This window comes from Strongylocentrotus purpuratus, unplaced genomic scaffold (genome assembly GCF_000002235.5).
Source record: "Strongylocentrotus purpuratus isolate Spur 01 unplaced genomic scaffold, Spur_5.0 spur5_scaffold_6, whole genome shotgun sequence".
Taxonomy (NCBI): domain Eukaryota; kingdom Metazoa; phylum Echinodermata; class Echinoidea; order Camarodonta; family Strongylocentrotidae; genus Strongylocentrotus; species Strongylocentrotus purpuratus.
Window position 1 is genome coordinate 54858361 of NW_022145612.1, and position 22532 is coordinate 54880892.

At 35.6% G+C, this 22532-nt stretch overlaps 2 protein-coding genes across 7 annotated transcripts in view; one reads left to right on the plus strand and one right to left on the minus strand.

The window, feature by feature from the left end:
• The window catches only part of LOC578784 (high mobility group protein B1), a 31830-nt gene extending 30822 nt beyond the window's left edge, over nt 1-1008 (minus strand). For 3 of the 6 annotated variants that reach the window (XM_030972178.1, XM_030972177.1, XM_011678549.2), the window contains exon 1: nt 816-1008. In XM_030972178.1, the coding sequence (XP_030828038.1) occupies nt 816-834 (19 nt within the window). In that variant the 5' untranslated portion in view covers nt 835-1008. The remainder of the gene's footprint in view (nt 1-815) is intronic. The other 3 variants (XM_030972181.1, XM_030972180.1, XM_030972179.1) reach the window with 1 other exon arrangement.
• Nucleotides 1009-5199: 4191 nt separating this feature from the next.
• Nucleotides 5200-21667, plus strand: LOC590286 (protein Spindly-A). The gene is made up of 12 exons (XM_003726919.3): nt 5200-5298; nt 10130-10299; nt 10736-10963; nt 11622-11753; nt 12242-12391; nt 13104-13202; nt 14933-15043; nt 16260-16400; nt 17152-17249; nt 17794-17981; nt 18901-19017; nt 20096-21667. The coding sequence occupies exons 2-12, from the start codon at nt 10138-10140 to the stop codon at nt 20488-20490; spliced, it is 1821 nt and encodes a 606-aa protein (XP_003726967.2). The 5' UTR covers nt 5200-5298; nt 10130-10137; the 3' UTR covers nt 20491-21667.
• Nucleotides 21668-22532: the final 865 nt, after the last annotated feature.

Below are 22532 nucleotides of genomic sequence, written 5' to 3' on the forward strand. Positions count from 1 at the left end.
TGAAATTCATCCATAATGAAGGAAATACACATGGATTAAGACAATCAATATTTCATTTCTAACTAGATCTAGACCCTTTTACTTGTTTCACCAAGTCTCCAAGACGCAACATCTGTGGAGTTCATTCATTCATCTTTTCATTCATTCACAAAAATCACTGCCGAAGCATGGATAGGGCTGCCAAAACATCAACCAGTAATGAAAGTTTCTTCATACATGAAAAACATGACTGAATTTTTGAATAAATTTATTACAGTTGACCAAAATGATAGCGAGAGAAATATCAGATACAGTTTCGAAATATGAAAATTATTAGAAACATCCATGACCCCTAACCCTCCATTTGTCAGCACAGCGAATGCTTTCCCGTTGGAACAATCAACAGAAATGCAGCTCTGCGATTGGCTCGCTGCGTTAATGGCCGCTTCATGCCTGCTAACCCTATGCAAGGGGCCCCAACGCGCACAGATCGGCCAAACAAAGGAATACAAAGCAACCTCTATTTTACTTCTTATTTTTTGGCCAGCTATGTTATTCTTCATTTTTTGCTTGTATCCACGTGCACCGCAAAAGTGCGGACTTTCGGATGCAAGTCAATTTTTTAGCTAGAGACATCAAATAGTGAAATGGCAAAAGAGAATACACGATGGAAAATCGACACTCGGAGAAGAAAAAAACAATCTTACTACACGCCATGGATAAGAAAACATCGGGCCTTCATATCGCTCCTACATTGAGAAATCGCATTGCGCTTACGGACAGCTCATGAATAACAAACAAGAAGATATATTAACACAAACTCCCCGTAAACTCACCCATTGGCAAGCTTGACATCTTGAAAATATCTGCAATATGAGCCTCTGTAGTCAATCAAAATGTTCTTATAGCAATGGAGTGCTTTTCAGCCTCCTCCGAAAAGCGAAATGTTCACTTTTAAATCCAGGTACGCTGAGCAGGTCTCGGCGATCGTGAAGCTTCAACAAAACATTCCGCTGGAACTGTGCGTCTTCCGGTAAAAAATTGAAGCTTTTGAAAGCCCGCCCGCAGGCGATGGACACAATATTTCTTTTGTTCTTCCTCTTTGTTGCGGATCAAGATTTTTATGTGTGTAATATTGAATTTATAACTTGCACTGATACACTCTTTTCTACATCAAACATATATTTTTGACTTCTCGATAAGTTCTCCCACTATCACTTTTCATACATATTCTCTGTGTGTCAGTCTTTCTCTTTTCCTTGTACTCTCTCTCATTCTCTCTCTCTCTCTCTCTCTCTCTCTCTCTCTCCCTCTCTCTCTCTCTCTAAATCATCCTCTCTCTCTCTCTCTCTCTCTCTCTCTCTCTCCCTCTCCCTCTCCCTCTCCCCCTCTCTCTCGGAAGGGAGTGGGGGGGGGGGGTATACACCTAGGCTTCCCGCACACACATTTTGATTGGTTCCCATCGTTCCTTCTACAATTCTTAATGTTTTCTTTTAAAATGAAACAAATATTGGAAACAACAGGATAGCAATATAAAATTATGCAATATTTGTTCTACATGTCTTTTTATAATTTTTCAACGAATCTATAATAGTATACTTACATGCATTCATATTGGTAAATATTTTACTTTACCCCCTCTCCCAAACATAATAGGTCATGATTAGTCCATGTACGTCTTTCATGTTGGTACTGTTGTTATTGTTACTGTCATTGTTATTGTTGTTATTATTATTATTATTATCATTATTTTTATGTATTTTTTAATTATTATTATTATTATGTTAATTGTTATCATTATTATTATTATTATTATTATTATTATCATCGTTATTATGAAGAGAGCTTATTCTTTGCGTCATTTACTCATTGACCACCGTAACTCTAGGTTATAGGCATGGTATTGATCATTGGGGAGGGGGATGCCCGTCTTAAAGCTTTCCTTTACGAATGATCACTTTTCGCCCAATAATAGTATTTGTTGTAGCCCCACCCCACCCCCCCCCCCACTTTACCAATGTGAAGGTCCATGACAAAAATACCATCACAACTTCAAATTGGTCTACAGCAAGCATCACTACCCCCTTCCCTTTATCATTTTCTGTATATACCACAGTTTTATCTGATTAATACTAAAAACATGGGACTAGTAGCTATTTTCTCCTATTTACACTCCTGAATCCGACCTATGGAAAACGCCATTAAATTTCAACAGCAACAACAACAACCATTTGACAATTTAAACAAAAAATAGATTTTATACCTTAACATATACCTAAAGCATAATAAGAATAAGATATTTACCAATATATTCATCACAGTAAAGTAGACTTCCTCAGTTAAAATAAAAATCTAACTTATAGGAAAATATAGCACCGTTGAATAAAATAGCTTACTAATTTATTTCATAAAATGGAGAGCTCTAATTATCTTATTTGAAATGTATATGAATCTTATGTAGAACCATTGGAATTACTAGTGCAAAAATAAAAATTCCCATCACAGTAAAAGCTTAGGCCTACGGATAACCTAAATACACCGAACCTAAATACCGAGGTACAGGCTCTCTCCGATTCATTCACATTATCGAACGTACCTTACCATTTTATAATCATGGAATGAAGATTAGTGATAATCTTGTAAATAAGAATATAGATGACTGAATTTCTCCTCATTACAACTCCTACGCACTGCAGAGGAGGAATAATCTAGACACCACGAAGAAAACAAGATTCCCTTCTTAAAGTCATTTACATACACAGTGACTGAAACAAGTACTGATGATATTTCAAAGTGCACAATTTCCTTTTTATTCTAGATTTACTAATACAAAATTGTTCTTTTTTATAAGAACCGAACAGGAATCAATGTGCTAAATACATGTATATAGCTTCATTATTCATTTTGACAGATGATTTACCATGTGGGCAGATGGAAGGATTTATCGAAAACAGGATAAATTGAGCACTAGATTTGGTCTTCAAACAGGGAAATGATTTTAAAATAAGAAGAACGAAAATGATTAATACGTCCGGAATATGGTTGCTCCGGGGGCTTAAACACTGCCAGGTTTGTATCAAAATAAAATAAAATAATACTAGACTGACCCCCATGCATATCCCCCTCGCAGTTGCCAGTAATTGGGCACTTCACTCACTTTGAGCATCCTCAAAATTATTCCACTAAAAGCTCTTCATCTTGCTTTAAACATATTCCTTTCACTTAAAGCATCACTAAAATGATGTGCTTTTCCGCAGATAGTTCTTTTTTTCTTCATTCTATCCAAATGGCAATCATGAACACTATCTAAAATGCAGAGTTTTCTAACCCCCCCCCCCCCGTCATGCCCATAATGATAACCATTCTGACAATAAGTCAGTATTGGTGGGGGTAGCACTCCCTGATCAGAAGCTCTGTTTATTATTCTTATCATCACCATCATCATCATCATCATCATCATCATCATCATCATCATCATCATCATTATCATCATCATCAGGGGCGGCGGAGCGTCTTCTTAAGTGACGGGGGGGGGGGTCACCTCAAAGCGAAAAATTACCACTCTTAGACATTGTTATGTACATTGTGATGATATTATGGGGGATGATATCAATATTTGTTTCTCTCTTTACATGGTCCAAGATACTCTGCATCATATACTTTGCAGACTACAGCGTGATGGTCTGCCTTACATTTGCAAGGGAGTGAAGCATTTTCTGATTTGTGAGGTTGCTGCAGTGTGACCAATTCACAATATTATAAAGAGGAAAAAAATCCTAATGGGTTTTTTTATTATACAAATATTACCATGAAAGACTGAGAAGACCTTTAAGTTCAATGCGAGCATGCGTAGGTAGCGAGGGAGCTTTGGGGGATTAAAGAAAAGGTTGCTCTTATTGTCGCTTTAAATTTTGGGCACATGTTATGGAGAAAGCAAAAGGACACTTATCAGAAGGAAAAGGGGCGGCATAGACATTAAACTGGGCATGCATGTGTCAAAGTAAAAAGGGTAATAATTATTATAAGAGGTGAAGGGGGACCTATCAGATTTTAATATGGGCATTTATCAGAGGTAACAAGGGGCATTTATAAAAAGGAGAAGGGGCTCTTATCAAAAAGGAAAAGGGACACCCCCATTCAAAGGTCAGCCTTTCCATTAAAATAAATCAAATGAATAAAGAAAGAATGGCATCCTCCACACCTAAAGCGGTCGATTTGGGATACGATATATAATCCATAATTTCTGCAAACATTATTTTAAGCGATAGAGAAGACAAATATGAGAACGGAATGTTTTGTGCCGTTTTCATAACAAAAAACAAAAAACTGTTTACAATATTTTAATGACTTTTAATGACAAAATCACATTTTCATAACAATAAAGTATGTGAAATATTATTCTCTCGATTCGCTCGCTCGCAAAATTTATGAACTGGAAAGTTGATATTTGGACAATGGACTCCAGCTCTCCGATGCTTGATTATGCACTTGTGCCTATAATTATGAGTGCCCCTATCAAGTTATCCATCAAATGAAATCGCCCTGTAATGATTATTTTGTGAATGTGAACTCCCGTACTATATACATGTACGCAGGCGCGTACGCAGGGGGGGGGGGGGGTGTTTGGGGGGTTAAACCCCCCTTTGGTATTTTTTATGTGTATAAACCCCCTAAAAAAAAATTTAAAAAAAACCTTTGTTTTTTGTTTTTTGTTTTTTGTTTTTTTAATAATAAACAAAAATAAATAAATAAATTATTCCCATGGCTGACCTAAAAAAGGCGACCTTACCCCCCCCCCCCAACGGAGCAAAATGTCAAATTTTCAAATTTCGAGACCAAAAAAAAAAAAAAGTGTCTTCTTACCCCCCCCCCCCCCCTCCCACTCCTCCTCCTTTTTCAATGAACATGATGGAGGGGGAGAGGAATTCTCATGCATTACTTAAAATAGATCTATGGTATAAGAGCAAAATCATGATGTCAAGAACGATTGGCAACCAATTTCGAACTTGATAATAAAACATGAATGATTTATTTTGTGAATGACCAATCATACGGTTTAAAGTTATAGACTAGCTTTAGTATTTTGCGACTGTGAATAAAGACTAATTCTTTCGTTTTTCCTTCTCGGGAAAACGATTTATGAATATTTATCAGTAGGTTCGTGTTAATCTCCCTGATTGGACAGAGGGGGTTTGTGTGGGCGGAGTTAAATAAGTGAATATTTTGAATACACACGGTACACAGCTAGCTGACTATTTGCGGGGATATTATTTTGACTTCTTTGAAGATTATTTAAGACTAGTACTGCCACAAATAAACGTGAGTATATATTAATGCAATGTAAAGAAAGATAAAGAAGATTCCATATTAAATTTTAATTTGTATCTTTTGAATGGCTAAATTTAGACGATCGTTTTTGATGCCATGCCGATGGCCGCGACTGACTTGTCGTTGTCTCAAGGACTGAATCAATGGAGCGCCGAAGCTCCCCCACCGAAATCGGGCGCGGACCGGACCCCTGGGTGTTCATGTGTGAATGCGAGTTTGATTGTGAATGAGTGGAGGAGCTGAGCTGAGTGAACCTTTGTTCTTACATTATTTAAAGGGCAAGTCCACTCCAAAAATAACTTACTTTCAATAAAAGCAGAAAAATCAGACAAACCAATCAAAAAAACTAATAATACTAGTAATAGTCTAAGAAAGTTATGAATTTTTGAAAAAGTATGTAAAACCATGGATTAATGGAACAATGAGAATCACAACACAATTTGCCAAGATGGTTATCAGTTTTTGACTTCATATCCTCACAACTTATCAATTGCTTTAGATAGTTTAATTCCATTTATTTCCCTTTTTATCCCCCAAAACTTGATTTCCCCATGCCTTTGCCCAGGTTATATGATTTGTATCGTATTGCGTGCATGAAATTTCCCCAAAACTCTTATGAATTTTGAAGAATTGATACTATTTTCTGAATATTGTATTTCATAATTATTGATTTTTTATATAAAAAGTTTATCAAAATTCAATTTTTCATGATATAACTGGACAAAAATTACTCTTTATTTGTGCATCCACACAAAAACATATTACTAACAAACTAACTTGAATGTAGACAGAAATAACCGTCTGATTTGGTCATTTCTTTTATAAAACTGACATTTGTTGACATTCCCAAATACAGACGGCAACCCAGGGATCTCGTACCGTGGGGGTGGCTAGAGCCACCGATGTACATCTTTTCGTTCAAAACATTTTCTCCCCGATTTTCTTTATTTAGATCTTATTTTCTGATTTCTAAATCAGATGTAAATTAGGTCGGTAATCGGTACCTCCTAATTACAGTTTTCAAAATTTGCTAACCTATTAATTATAGAATGTGAAATTTACGGACTTACTTATTATGAGTTATCCAATTTTATCTCAGAACCGCGAATCAGTACGTTCATGCATTCAAACTATTACCCGGCGGCCGATATATTTTTCCGGTTCAACCTACCAAAACATAGCCAAAGGCCAATCAGAGCACTCGCTTCGTGGGAGTTCGTTGGTCAAGCCGGGCTGACTCGTACGTAGCTACGGTAGCTATTGGACGTTCGAAAAGAAAAAATGAATATTCATCAACTAAAACCAAGACGGATAATGTTGACGACGAGACTTTCTCGGATTAATCATTAATTTAGGATCTAAATGAGCAAGCTATCGTAAGTCAAATAAGCTATATATATATGTTATTTTTAATTTTTATTATAATTGCAGCAGTTATGAGGATGTAAAGAGTGAAAATCTTGTTGCATATCTCATTCATCGCGGTCTGGTCGAACCGAACCATTTGTTCCGTACAGTCCCGATAGGCCATACTTCAGTCTCTATAATCGGAGGTCTAGTGGAGCCAGACGTAGTCTCAGTGGAACAACAGACGATTAGAGAGACTGAAGTTTTTGGTCTAACTTGGATGCTGTTGTGAAGCAATAAGATTTTTAGGGTGAAAATAGGAAATTTATATTATCAATATAAACAAAAATAATTAGTGGATAGTGAGGACCATACGTCACAGCCTCATGAGTGAGTTGCCAATTTTTGTAGTGATTTTAAAAGTTGTTAATGTCATTAAAATTTCATAACTTTCTTATTAGTTTTCCAATTTTGTTAAAACTTTTTTGATTGGTTTGTCTGATTTTTCTGGTTCTATTGAAAGTAAGTTATTTTTGGAGTGGACTTGGGCTTTAAAGTAGATATTCATTGATTTTAAAAACTAATTTTATTTTCATTATTGCAAAGTTGAAACTTTGATTCGACATGGTTATCCAAATTCAATGCTTGGAAACATTTGAAGTGATGATTATTATAAATTACAAAACGCTTAAATACAGCCCCGGCATAGCACCTAAAGAGCTCTCCGAACGCTGCTGAGATGTGTGAGATCACAGTATGGACATGACTTGCACAAGCAGACGATGTCCCATGACATCTCACACTTTTTCAGTGCATGTGTTTTCATCTTCTCTTGACTTCTTTCTCTTACTTCAATGCCGTTAGGCTAAATGTATAATCTATTGCCTCTCTAAACCCGCGCATGTTTTTATTTTGATGACAAATGCAGCGATACAAAAATAAAGGAATCTGTCGCTTGTAAACAAAATAAGACGCTATTGTATATTCAGCTGCACACACCGGGGTATGTTCGGCGTTTCAAGAGGGAACAAATGCCGTCCTTAATATCATTCCGGGGTTTTTTCAATTTGAAAGTCTGGTTTCTTTGATTGTTAATTACCCCCTATCCCAGAGCTGCCAACTAGTACGGATTTTCCGTAATTGGTACGGAAATTAACGACCATTACGGAATGTTGTCTCAAATTACGGATTTAAAAAAAAAAAAAAAAAAAAAAGATTTTTTTTTTTTTTTTTTTTTTTTTTTTTTTTTTTAATGAATTAAATATGATTTATCGTAGCGAGTGCTGTGAATAGGAGCCATTTTTCATGATAAACTGTGTTGTGATGACCTGAAATTCAATACTTAACATCTTTGTGTGAGTAAAATCACCAAAAATTTCAGATAATCATGCGTCCGCGCAGTGTTGGCGTGTCGTTTTTTTAGATTCATAGCGCCGCATAAGAAATTACTGATTTATACCCCAAATTACTGATTTTGAGCCTTGTGATTACTGATTTTCTGTTCTGGAGGTTGGCAGCTCTGCTATCCTGTGTATTTACAAGAAAAAGATTTTAGTTATCAGAATCGGGTCATGTCCCCTTTTGAATGGTTTGACATGCCATTACATTTATATACACTACACTCATTATAATTTGAGAAATTATAGCTTTGCAATTATGTTCATTCTCTATGGGATGTTGTCTGCTTGGGCAGTGTTGGTCCATATAGTGACGTCATTAAAACATCATTATTTTTCCGGCGAATCTCTCGTATATCCCAGCTGCTATGGAGGTGGTTGTATTTGTATAAATCACCCGATATGTAGTTGACCTAAAACATGTCCGATGGCCATCTCTTAGCTCACCAGTTTCTAGTGATACCTTAGTTGACATATTTGTGATCTTCTTTGAATTTCACCTTTAAGACTGAAAGGACAGTCTCTGTTATCGACGGTTATTCTGTTGAGACTAGAGGTCTATGTCTGGCTTAGACCAAAAATTTCTGTCTCTTACTTAGTCTTTCGTTTGTTAAAATGTTAAAGAGTCTTATTTGGGGTAGGGGACCGGGGATAGGGCGTGTAGAACATCTTTAGCTTATATTTACTAGCGCATGCCACGAAGATGAAATATGAAGACACCCAACTACGAGAAGGAAGAAAATAAAATTGAACTGGAAGCCCGACTGCTGAGAACACAGCATTCTTCCAGAATCTCGGGTAAAGGGTAAAGGTAAAGATTAGTTTACGCGCTCTCATTGGCCGATCCGCTCGAGTGGCTTCAAATTTAAGTGCGAGAGGAACTACTTTACTTAAGCGCAACTTAGCGCAACTTAAGTTCAATGGCAAAGTCAATACGTAATATTACGTCATAACACAGAGATTTTGACACGTCCTGCTTTAAACAGGTGACGCACTTCACACACAACTGATGCACACACGGCATTGCAAAAACATAAAATAGAAAAATCAACGAACATCTCAGAATAAATTTCCAGTTTGTACCTTAAATATGACGAAAATGAGAATTGTTCAAACTTTAAAAATAGTTAAGTGAAACTTAATCTTATTTAGCTGAGGCTCTAGTGATGCTACACCCTAAATATTCTGTCATGAAAAAACAAAAATTGACTTTAGTCTTTAGCTTTAGGAGTTTAGAGGTTTGATTTCACAGCATTAACAGATTACAATGAATATATTTGTGGCAAAAAAGTTGATTCTAACTTGTTGCCTATGTATGGAAATAAATAGCATCAAGTTGATCTAAGAATATCTACAACAGGGTTTTGTTGCGTGCGCCTGTAATCCAGCTAATAATGAAAGTTGCAAACTGATTCAGCCGAGGACGCAGGTTCGAAACTGAGTCACGTCTTTCGGATGGGGACGTTAAAATGTCAGTCCCCAGATGTAAATAATCATATCTGATTGATTTGATACACAATTATTAACACACAATTATATCGAGTCTGGCCTTAGCCCTCACTCATGACTCAAGTTACTCATCCAATTTGGATTCCAAACATTAATATTGTATTCATAAAATGCCTTTGAAAAATTAATTTCCTTACTATTTCTTGCATAATTACTTTCACAAAGGTTGACTTTAAAATTTGAAGTTGAACTTCACTAATCATAGTTAGCGTACAATATAGTACCACCACTCAACACTGGCACCTGCATGTACTCATGAATGTAGTTCTACTCAACACTCTCAGATGATTCTGTGACAGAATGGCAACAACTGAGACAATGTTTAGCTAATTCACCTTCGTATTCTGTTTTTCATGTAGTCTGGTAGTTGGCCTTTGCTATACCACAACTTCATGATTAAATGATAACTACCGGTATGCACAAATATCTTACGAATGCTTTCTTGAAACAAGTTTCACTGAAAATACATCCTGTTGTCTTTAAATTTGATACTTTTGATGATCTATAATTTCTATATGATAGATTTTGATTTAATAAAACCTTGTTTTTATTTTTTATTTTTTATTCAGAGGCAGACATGGACTTAGAAGAGAAGATTGAGAGGTTGAAGCGGGAGCTGTATGAGAGTGAAGCCAATGTTCACAAAGCAGCTTCTTTTGGTAAAGATCTCCTTGAAACAAATAGAGAACTAGAGCAGAGAAATGAGGATCTCATCATTGAACACACCAGACAGATCGAGGTATGACCAAATCCTCATTTTCAGTTTTAAACTTTTGTGTTTCACTTTTGTGTATTGTATAGTGAGCTTTTTGTAGCTATATTTTTTATTGATTCCATATGAGATCTGAAAATAATTTGGGGCAAATATTCATTTAGTCTAATATATTTCACAACAAAATTTTGTCAACAGACAGAAGTATGGTGTAAATGTTTGTTTAATTAAATGAAATCTAAGATATACATTGCCTCTACATCCTATCTCACTTTCTCCATCTCTCTGTCTCTGTATTTTCTTCTGTGTCTATTTCATCTCTTTCTATAATTTTCTCATTCTCCCTCTCACTCCTCTTCCCCTGTCTCTCTCTCTCTATATTTCTTGCTCCCTCTATTTCTTGCTCCCTCTTTACCTCTCTCTCTATCTAATAGATCTTTTTTTTGTCTTTCTCTTCTAATAGGAGCTGGAACAGGAAAAGTACTCTCTTCAGATGCAGCTGGCCAACAATAAGAGTATGGAGCGCCACAATGCCTCTGAGATTGAGAATCTGAAGCAGGAGACCAGAAGGCTGAAGGAGCGCCTGGAGCTGGAGCACTCCCGGGAGGTCCAGAAGGTTAAGACCACCTGTGAAGGTGTCAGGTCTGATCTGGAGCTAGCCAGGATCCAGAATGAACAGCTCAGGGAACAGGTAACTTTAAAGTGTACCAATTACCAACAAAACATTTTGTTCTCTTTGTTAATTGTTACGGGTTCCACTATAATAGAAGATTCAATTAGTACTTCTATGAAGAGATATAGCAAGTTTAAATCTCAATTTTAAAAAAAAGCAACTTATGAGTGGACTTCTTGACACACAGGTATGCGTAGCACAGAACTCACGTTTAACTTGGGTTCCGTGCACAGGGTTTTATGTTATTAAATACATCATAATTTGTATATTCAAGTTAGGAGTTCCTGTAATCCAGGGCTTAGTCTTGACCCAAAGTCCTAAAACTTTTACACAGGGCTCATGCATACAGACTCTAAAAAGTTCAGTTTGGGCCCCTTCCAAAAAAGTTAGAATGCCGCCCTGCTTTAAACTAATAATAATACCGGATGCGCAATAGGGGGAACATTAACCCATTGACGATGAGAATCTGGCGTTCCCTGTATTAAACATAAGTGATATAATGAATACTAGTCTAGATGGGTTAAGTGGCAAACAGTTTACACACAAAAATACCCCAAAGAAATCTTAGATTGCAGAGGAACGTGACTTTAGATGCAAGGACACTGTATTGAGTATCAAGAATTCATTAATTAATTTTCACTTCACAAGTACTGTATTTAATATATGTTCATGGCAGGTGTCTACTTTGGAGAATGATTTGGAAGAAGCCAGGAGTATATCAAACATAACAATCATGGATGTGACTACAACATCAGAAGAAAGATTGTCTACAATACAGGAAGACGTTATCAGCTTGACCACTGAAAAGGTAATAGTTATCAACTGTCTCTTTAATCTTTTTGCTTAAGTCATTCATGCTTCTATATCCAACATGTGAAATTCATCTATGCACTATTCAGCATTTGAATAAGTATTTTAGAACTGAGCCCTGTCTTATAAAGAGATCCGATTGATGTGGATTGATCGCAAGTCCTCCATTCAATTGTAAACTTACAAACAAGATACTGAATACTAAATACAATATAAAAAATGACAAGAAATGCAAAGTTAGCAAAATTGACGGTACAATGTAGTAAAGCATTTGACAACCTTAGAAAAGAAAATTATATGGTGACACTAACATATCAAAAAATTGTAGTATTAACAAATAACAAATAACTTCAGTGTTGCATAAGTGATAGGTCTTATGTTCAATTTATTCTAAGAGTTCTATCATTGGCTTTCTTAATATCACTTGTAAAGTAGTATTTTAAAAATTCCAATGAACACTTCCAACTGATTCACTTTGTGCTACAGTTGCAGCTTTCGAGTCGTGTGAAAGACATGGGTCATGAGTTGGAGCAGCTTCGATTCACCAATCATAAACTGAAAGTAAGAAATGAGGAGGTGGAAGGGAGAGCAGAAGAGGAACATCAGCAATGTCTCACATACTCTAGATCACTTCAGGTAGGTGCTGTCTAACCATTAAGCACATACAATGTTCACAAATTTTCAGGATTGGTTCAGACTTGTGAAGTTTATTACTGGATTGCAATGGACAAAATAACATTTTTGTTTTAATTCATGAAAGTAACTTGTTGTGACTATGGCTGAAAGTTTTGCAAAAGTTTCATCTGACAAAGGCTTCTGGTTCTACTGTAGATCAACACTGTCTGTAAATAGTGTATTTTGTATGCAAGATTTTCTGTAGTGCAAGAGATTGCATAATGGCTCAGTGATAGAGCAGTGGTCTTGCATTCAGAAGTTCTGGGTTCAATCCCTGGCAATGCATTAGTCCTCATTACCTAGTCCTTCAGATGAGATTTGATTAGAAGCAGTGGGTCCCTACAGTCAGTCATTCAATCAAAACACACTTCACACTCTTCCTAAGGAGAAGGGAGTTTTTAAAGAGAACACCAAGAGGAATTTTCTGCAAATTCTATGTCCACAATCCCCAAAATATCATAAAAATTTCTTCTTCCTCCCAAAGTTAGAACAAACAAGATTTAAGTGCTTTTAGATAATACACATGTTCATTAATTTTGTATTAGTTTAATTTATGAATAGATAACATTTCCCTCATATCAGAATGTATTAAAAATATGTTGTGTTGCTCATTATAAAGAAATGACAACACCACTCTTATTATTGATATATTTGGTTGCATTTTTCTATTCAGGAAACTCACAAGCAACTTGAGGAACTCCAAGCTGAGCTAGACCTGATCAAGCTAGAGTCAACAGATCCTAACAAAAAGGGAAATTCTCTATTTGCTGAGGTAAGTCATGATCTTAGATGATATTCAAAACAAAGCATTTTTTGTTTGCGCATTTGTTTTTTCTTAAATTCACTGAGTAGTAAAATAAGATTGTGACCAGCCAGGGTTGTACACTAACTTGTATTGGGGGGGGGGGGGGGGGGGGGGGGGGAGGTGGGTAAGTATATTGGTCACCTGTTAGTGTCAAGCCTTGCACAATACATCAATTAACCTTTTATATTCTTGCCACCCAACTAATCTACTTAAAACCAATGTTTGATAAAACATCTGTGCATGACAATCATTTAAATCTATACCCTTTTTAAGTTGAACTTGTTTTATACAACTGTTGATTTTGGAATCATTATTAGCACACTGTTGATATATTACTATGTTTATGATACAAATACATGTAAAGTCAAATTCTCAGAAAGTATTACTGTGTGAAATTGCTGCAGAGGCCTTAGGTTAAGATATGTACAATGATTGGCAGATATTAACAAGGACAATGTTGTTGGAATTTTAATTGAAAATATTTAAGTGAAATTCACAAGATGATTGACAGGTGTGCTGCAGTAATTTACACTTTATTTATTGATTTGTAATGTGGGGTGGTGAATGGCAGTGTTCATTTCATGAAGGTATTTCCTGTAATATACATTGAAGAAATCTGCAGTCATTGCTCTCTCACAAGAAGCAGTTCATGTTAATTAAGGTCATTCAATTCATGGCAGATTTTGAATGCAATGCTTTAATTCACTGAGGCTATTTCATTCACATTGAAATGTGTTCTGGCAATGGGTCCTGGGGGGTGTTTCATAAAGCTGTGCGTAAAGTTACGCATGACTTTACGAACGACTTGTATATGAAAAGCCAAATGGGATGCTCAATCATTATTGATTATTATTTTTTAAGTTGACTTGTGCAGATGCAGATTAACATTCTTATTATAACAACCATTTTTAATACAAAGTATATTTGTTGCCATAATTTAATTGAGGTTATTGAAAATATCAGAAAAAACTTTGGGCATCCTATCTGGCACTTCATATACAAGTCGTTCGTAAAGTCATGCGTAACTTTACGAACTCTTTATGAAACGCCCCCCAGGATTTATTCATGTGGAATAGTTGGGGGGGGGGGGGGAATTGCATTGTCTTTTTTGCATGCATTTTTAAAAAGATTAAGATTATGATTTCATGAGCAATGGAAAAACAGAAGTCATAACCAGTTGAATGTCTTAAAGGCATCAAGCAAACTGAGGATATAGTCACATTTATCTTGTTTGTATATGAAGTAGAAAATGGCCATGCAATCTCATTGAGAGTTATTCTGGATGGTGAATTATGTATTAAATGATAATAATGATTGTTTATTATGCAGGTACGGAGTCATCATGATTATGACAAATTCAATAAATCTTATGTCCAAGCACACCAAAAATCTGGACATATAGAGTACCAGTGTAATATGTAGGGTGTATAGGACTATAACAAATCTCAATCTTGTGGCATCAATTCGGTCCAAATTTGTGAGCGTTTTCTAGCCATAATATAAATATACCCATTTCAAATATGAAAGCATTTCATGTCCATTCCCATCCGTTACCTAGGAATTGGTATTATGATATTCTTAATGATTATTCTTCTACCTGGAAGTAAAAACTGACAAAGCTTATAACTTAACCTGTACCGGAACTCGACCTTCTTGTTAAAATGTTGAAAGATCATCTTCTTATTTTCTGTATGTAGGTTGAAGATAAGCGTCAGGCTATTGAGAAGAAGATGATCAGTCTCCAAATTCACCATGATGCTCTCCAGAAACAACTCAACCACAAGAAGCAACAGGTGCATGGTCTCAAGGTAAGCTAGGCATCCATTATGCCTATGAAAAAAAGATGTTGTATTGTCCTTTAGGTGCCAAAACATGGGCCGGTCGGTCAGAAATCTTTTCTTCTTCCCCCCCCCCCCCTCCCCCTCTTTGGGCTAATTTTTCTCAGTTTGGATGCTTTAATATTTTTTTTTCTCTAAAAAACGGTAACAACAACAACTAAAAAAAATTCAAAGAGCTGACCATAGATTTCAAGATTTTTGGGTCGGTCGCAAAGGGCAATATAACATTTTTTTTTTTAGGCCTTATGTAGGTCACTCTGAGGAAATCTTTTCTATCATTATTTAGGTAAGAGCAGTTCCAAGAAATGCTAACTATTGCCATAGGTAGTTCAAAATTGGCCAGAATTTGATACTGTGTATTGAAATTTTGGAGAAAGTAAATCTTTCCTCATTTTAAAAATTGAAATAGGTCCATGAATTTAGAAGTAAGATGTTATTGACCAATGTCTATATCTATCTAACACTAAAAAGAAGAAGACAGAAATATAACAGAATAATGGCTGAAATGTATCAAATAGTTAAATTTATGGTACATTCATGATACATGAATTTGGTGTTATCGTAAGGTTAAGTTATTTGTTAAAGGGGTTGTAGCAAAGTTTAAAGGTAATACAAAGTTTTGGTATAGGGTCATGAATTTGGTTCAAATGAACATATTGGAAGCGTGTGCGATGCTACAATATTCAGTGATCGTTGTCGCGGTTGAAATCGAGTCTAAAGTTATGAAATTGTAATGATAAACTCTTTATGTTGTATAGCTCCCTCTCAAGGTCAAGATATTAATTAAGCTATAAAACAATGTTTCTTGATTGAAATCGACCGATTAGCTATTCCCCGTTTGAAAATTATATATCACAACTACATATTCTGAGATTTACAACTATCATTGTACAGCTGTAGGCGCTATTTGAAATTTATCAAAATTTACTGGGAGCACCGGTAAATTGTTATATTCAATTTTTCTCGAAAGCAGAAGTGTTTTAAGGGCTAAATTTTCTAGTGCTTATAATACATCCACAGGGGCATCCAAATATATCATCATTGTAAAGAATCACTATCCACCCAATTTTCAAAATTTCCCAAAACTTTGTATAACGGTACCTTTAATTTAATTGCTGCAGGATTCCGGCATTACATTAACATAATTTCTAAGTTGTTACTCCATTTCTTGATCATCTTCTTACAGTACCAGATTGCTGGACTTCTCCAGATGGACAGAGGTAGAGTAGCAGCTGACCAAGTGGAGCGGTTAGAGCAGATGTTAAGTCAGAGCAGAGGAGAAGTCCAGACTCTCACACAGAAGCTCCAAACTGTACAGAATCAAAAGGTATATTTAGAGTAACATTCACAGGAGAAAGGGGGAGGGGATACCGGTAGCAACTATTTTATAGAGTACCTAAAGGTGGAGCAGTTAGAACTGATGTTAAGCCAGAGCAGAGGTGAAGTCCAAACTCTCACACAGAAGCTCCAAACTGTACAGAATCAAAAGGTATATTTAGAGTAACATTCACAGGAGAAAGGGGGAGGGGATACCGGTAGCAACTATTTTATAGAGTACCTAAAGGTGGAGCGGTTAAAACTGATGTTAAGCCAGAGCAGAGGCGAAGTCCAGACTCTCACACAGAAGCTCCAAACTACACAGGATCAAAAGGTAAATTTAGAGTAACATTCAGAATACCATCCTAGATCTATCAATGGTATGGTAAACCTGCAACTTGTGTTTGCATATGTAATAGACACAAATTTTGTGAGTGGTTCAGATTCGTAAAAGTTTCATGTTGCAAAAATAATTGAATCAAAGGTGACACTGCCTTTTTGTGATTTGCGAACATTGTCTTCAAGTGAAAATCGCTGATATTTACAAATCACAAAAGTTAAATGTTTTGGGTTTTACAGTACTCAATTATACTCCCCAAAATAAGAGCTGGCTTATGTTATTAAGTTATAATCATTTTTCGTATTATTCACAAGATGGTTGATATGAGACCAGTTTGAATTCAGGACTTTTTGACTTGATGTAGGGTATTTACGCTTTTGAAGGCCTATTTATCCAAGGTTGCTTGTTCCTCTATTTGCAGATGCCAGCATTTTCAGCTAACCAGGCTGAGGGAGCTGGAGTTAACATGGATCTAGATGGTTTGAAGCGGTTTTATCAGAGCAAACTGGAACAAGTCAAGTATGTTTTTTGTATTGTATTGCTCTCAAAATCAGTACCCCAGTAATTCTATAAGACTTACCCCAAACCAAAAATCCAACAAGATCTTGGACATGGAGAGTGTTATAATTGTATGTATGGTCTATTGTCGGTTTGATGTTGGCCACATCTGTGTGACTTGGGTAGGAAGTAAGCGTTTGTACTGTGCATCAATATGTATCTAGGTATTGTGAGTTGAATGAAATGCATGTGTTTATTGGCTGCTAATAGTCAGGTTTCATTAGTAATAATGATAATAATAATAGTTAGAAATTAATATTGTGCAATTCCTATACAAATACCAAACTACACATAGCAACATGTTACAATATAGCATAGAACAATAGACACTTGATAAGAACTTGTATTCAATCACATAAAGAAGAATATTCAAAGAGGAATTGGAAGAGTATGCTGGTTTAAAATAGATTACTAAACAAAAATTCTATTCAGGCATTTGAAACCATTCTTCAATAATTTTCAGTTGCATTTATTAAAACTAAACATCTGATCACTAATTTCATAGGAAAGAGAAAGAGAAGATGGAGAGAGAGCTTCGGTCGGAGCGGACAAAGCGTATGTCTCTGGAGGATCAACTAATTGAGTGCCAGCGAACACTTTACGGAACCGAGAGAGAGGTCCAGCGTATCAAGTCAGCCAATGTCATGATCACTCTTAAGATGGATGAACTCAAAGCCAAGCTGGCTGAGAATGGTAATTATAATCACTTTGACGCTTTCACTAGAGCAATACTGTATTCAGAAAACCTTCCTTTTCTTAGAGTAATGAATTAATGAGGTATATCCTATCTGCTTAGTTAAAGCTACATTTTGGTGTAAAATTGTTATCTATTTGAGATAAGAAGTACTTAAACACTGCAAGAATTTTTAGGGTGACTTACAAATCGTCAACATTTTATTTGAGGCATGTATATGTAATGTCCTTTACTGCACCAAACCATCATGAGATCAATGTTCTGAAAGTTACCGTTGCATGCAAAGAGACGTTGAGGCAGAGGAAACAGTCAGAATTAAAGGTTATGCTTTTTCTGAAATGATTGTGGGTATATGTATATCACTCTTTGAAGTCGTATATGGTGATAACAGTTCATATTAGTTTGATAAGGGTTATGTCATGAGCAAAAACAAAAATAGTCCTGTCTTAGTCTCTCAAGTATTAATGTTATTGCATGTCATATTCATAACAATTTCAAAACGAGCAATCACAATCATTATTATATAAATAAGGCTTCCAAGTGGTACAATAAATTAGCATATTCAATATCTTTAGCGCAGTACCCGGATGACTGACCAATATTGTTTTTGTATTGCTCAGTCATCCAGGAACTATTGATATCGATATCATACGGAAAAAAAAGCCATATTAACCGAGGTAAGTCAAATTTATTATTTCACTAGTCAGAATAATATAGATAATAATAATATTGTATGACTTTGTTTTTGTGTGATACAAGAATATATTGCTCTCGCTAAGACTCGTCTTTGAATCGTCCCATATTTTCATAGCTAGAGCAATATATTCTTGTATCACACTCCACAAAACCATCCAATATTATATAAATATTGCACATTTTGAAGACAATATTCCATTTTTCTTTTGTTTTTTTCTCCAGGTATTGTTGTAGACAAAGAGGTGAAAGGAGGTTACACTGAAAAGATTCCTATTTCTGAGAAATATAAGAAGAAACCCAAAGAACCAACAGAAAAGAAAACAGCTACAGAGATTCCAGGTAATGATATCCACATTTTCGAGTTTACTCCAGACTCTTTAAAGATCTGAATGCATTTTTTTAATTATTTAGCAGATGAAATAGTTGTAAAGAAATGAAGATCTTTCTGTCTTTACCTCTGAACAGCTTTCTAGGTTGGTTTTTATCAGAATATGAAATAAGACTTCTTTTTTTTAATGTTATGAATTTGTAGAAATTCTGTACCAAAAGTTACAAACAAGGGCAAAAAGTCAGATAGAAGGTTTGATTTGAATCACAATCTAAACAATGATATAAACAAACACTGTTGAATAGTTCATGAATATCTTTGAGAAATATTGTACAGACTCCACAACCTTGTCAATCTGTCATATACGTCATTGGAAACCCTTCATAGACTCTCTTTGACATTTTATTTGATTTCTCCTTTTAGAAGACTTACAAAACAAACAGACAAATGCAAGGGGATGGTTGATGAAAGAAAACTTTCAAAGAAAGAAGGGGGAGGTAGATTGAAAAGGTTGAAAGAGAATCATCCATGTTTAGGAAGATGGCTTGGGTGGAGTAAGCTATTCAGCAAATCAGACTTAATTACTGGAAGGAAACCATAGCAAAACAAGAGAGGACTTGTAAAGCTCATGATATACAATGACAAATGATAATCTAAATGACAATTACTTACGTTTTTTAAGGATGCAAGGTAACTTGTTTTTGAGATAATTGTACTGATTTGATATCAAACTACACATAAGCCTTGAGGATGTCAATCTAAAAGTTGTGACATTTAGAAAGACTTGAGCAAGCTGTAAACACAATATGTTATGCTTTCAAGAAATCAACTCAAGGGCACTTTCTAATCAATACCCTATTTTATTACCTAGAAAATTCATGTTTGGATTAATTTTGATGCAACTCGTCTTGACAATGTTCACATATTTGATAAGGTGATGAACAGGGAGGGCTATTGAATTTGTCTTTGATTAATTTCTTTCAAAGTCTATGTGAGCATGTCTGTAATAAGATTCAAATCTGGCTCTAAACAAAAGGAAACAAAAAACGTTTTGAAAAACAGAACCCTCCTTTTTAACGTCCAAAACAGGTTCATTCTCTGGACCAACAGTAGATAAATGTCCGCAATCAACAAGGGCGTCAGCAGCAGCAGCAACCATACAGGACCATAGAGAGCCTCTTACAGAGCAAGAACCCAACCTATCTCTAGCAGACGTACCTCTCACAAGGGATGCAGGGTCAAAGAAGAAGTGTGTGTCTATCATGGAGGACGTTACAGTGGTGGATGACGACGGCAGCCGGACCAAGCGAAGTGTGACGGAAGACGAGGAGATGGCGGAATTGAAAAAGAAACAGAAAAAGGAAGGGACAATGAAGGAGGATGGAGATGGTTCGTCGAGGGGGAAGAGAGGTGGGAGGGTGGTCCGGAATGTGCCTCATATTCATGTTGCAAAGGGTGAAAAGGCGGAGTGTAAACAACAATGATGACATAGATATTTGTTTATTTTAACATACATGTACATAAAATTCCTACATATCACTTGTACGTTCTATGACTCCAGAGACAGTTGACGTGCGGTCGACTGCGTAGATAAACTAATTATCTCAATTCAACCCTGCATCAATCACTCTACCCAACCCTTATCTTTACCCAGAATCAAACTACAAACACAATTATCCAAAATGTCTGATAAGTTAAGGCCATCTCAGGAGCACATGATTGTAAGGTCACGCACATGAACTGAAGCCATTGACTTGGCTAAAGAATCACCAAATTGCATATCATTTACAATAATTTCTGATAAATACGTAAAGAAAAAAAACAAGTGACAGACTGATCAAAGTGGGGAATCCTTGGTGATCATGAAAATATGATGGTGCAGGATTTTGTACTTGTACTGTTTTATGACGCGTACATGTAGTTCTTCGGTCAGTATTTGGTGGTGCAGGCTAAAGGGTTGATTGGTGCTGGTCATGTGGAAAATTCTATAGCAATTTGATGATGCCTTGGGTTTTTAGCACAGCTGCGAAATGGTGTTCAAAGCATTCAACGAATGCTTCCTAACAAATATCCTATTTACATATCTTTGGTCGAGAAAGATATTTATCGAAACAGAATTTCTACACACTTTCAGCAAAATACTAAATTAATAAGCAAGGTATAAATCTACATTGCTCCTTTGGATTTTTTAAAGGAGCTAGAAAGATATTGAGTAGCTTTCATATTGCAGTATTTCAAAAGTGAAAGGAAATATATATTTTTAGGAAGAAAAAATTATACCATGCATTTCTTTAACATATATTACTAAAGATCACTAATACATTAATTAAAAGTAATTATTGGTATGATTTTACAAATAATGATTTTCCTACTAAGTAATAATAACAATGACTTAGTGATAATGTTAACTTCAGTATCTTCAATCAAGTCACTGAATCACTGTCGATTCCAACTGGCTGTTAAGACTTCTTCCCTCTGAAATAGTATAAACAAACAAAAAGTGAATATATCATCTGAATACATTTTCTGTTATCTTTGTTGTTTCCATGTTTCCCATTTCCAGTCAAATAATCTATTTCAAGTAAATGTAAATCGCTTTTTTAGGAGTTACCTATATCCAAGAGACATGATAGTATCACACTAGGTAAAGCTACCACAAAATTGATGAAAATAAAAACGAAATGTTTGAAAAGCATTTTTGACATTATTTTTTGCTCCCCGGAATGATGCGAACCCTATTCATTTAAAACATTTGAATAAATGATGATTAAATGATATGTAAAGTGTTGCATCATCCCTTGGTTAAAACATGTCAAAATGCTTTTCCAATTTCTTTCTCTGTAAACACTTGTCATTCCAATTCTCCCTGTTTTACAGTTTGTCAAAATCTAGACGGCTTAGAATCCGTAGCGTAAAGATTTGGTAAGAATGCAAAAACAGAGAAATTACTTATTCACACAGTGGCCTCATTTGTAAAATGTATCTTTATTCTGTATAAAACAAATTTCATAGCCATTTAGAATCATATTGTTATGTGGAGCCAGAAGGGTGTTAACTCATGTACTCTAACATAGAATTAATGCCCTTCTTCCTCTGAGCGGATGGTTGGTATCTTGTTATTTATCAACTGTTATTTAAAAATAAATGAAGATTGCATACCTGCCAACCACCCCGATTTAGGCGGAGTTTCTCCGCATTTTTCATACCAACTCCGAATTCCGAGTGCATGCCTCAAAACTCCGATTTTTTTAAATTTTAAAATATTTTTTTTTTTTTTTTAATTAATTTTTTTTAAATTAATATTTTGTGTGTGCGTCCGCCATTTTCAATGGCAAAATGTCCATTCTGTCCTGTAAAGTATCCTACAAGCATCTCACATCAGCAATTTGGGGATGTTTATTCATACCTGCGTATAGCCCACGTGTATTTATATTACATGTGCAGTTGATACGCCGTGCATAAACACTGTATACATTGGCGTGTTTTCTTCAATGCTTGTGCGATGACTGCGATCGTGGAAGCTTGT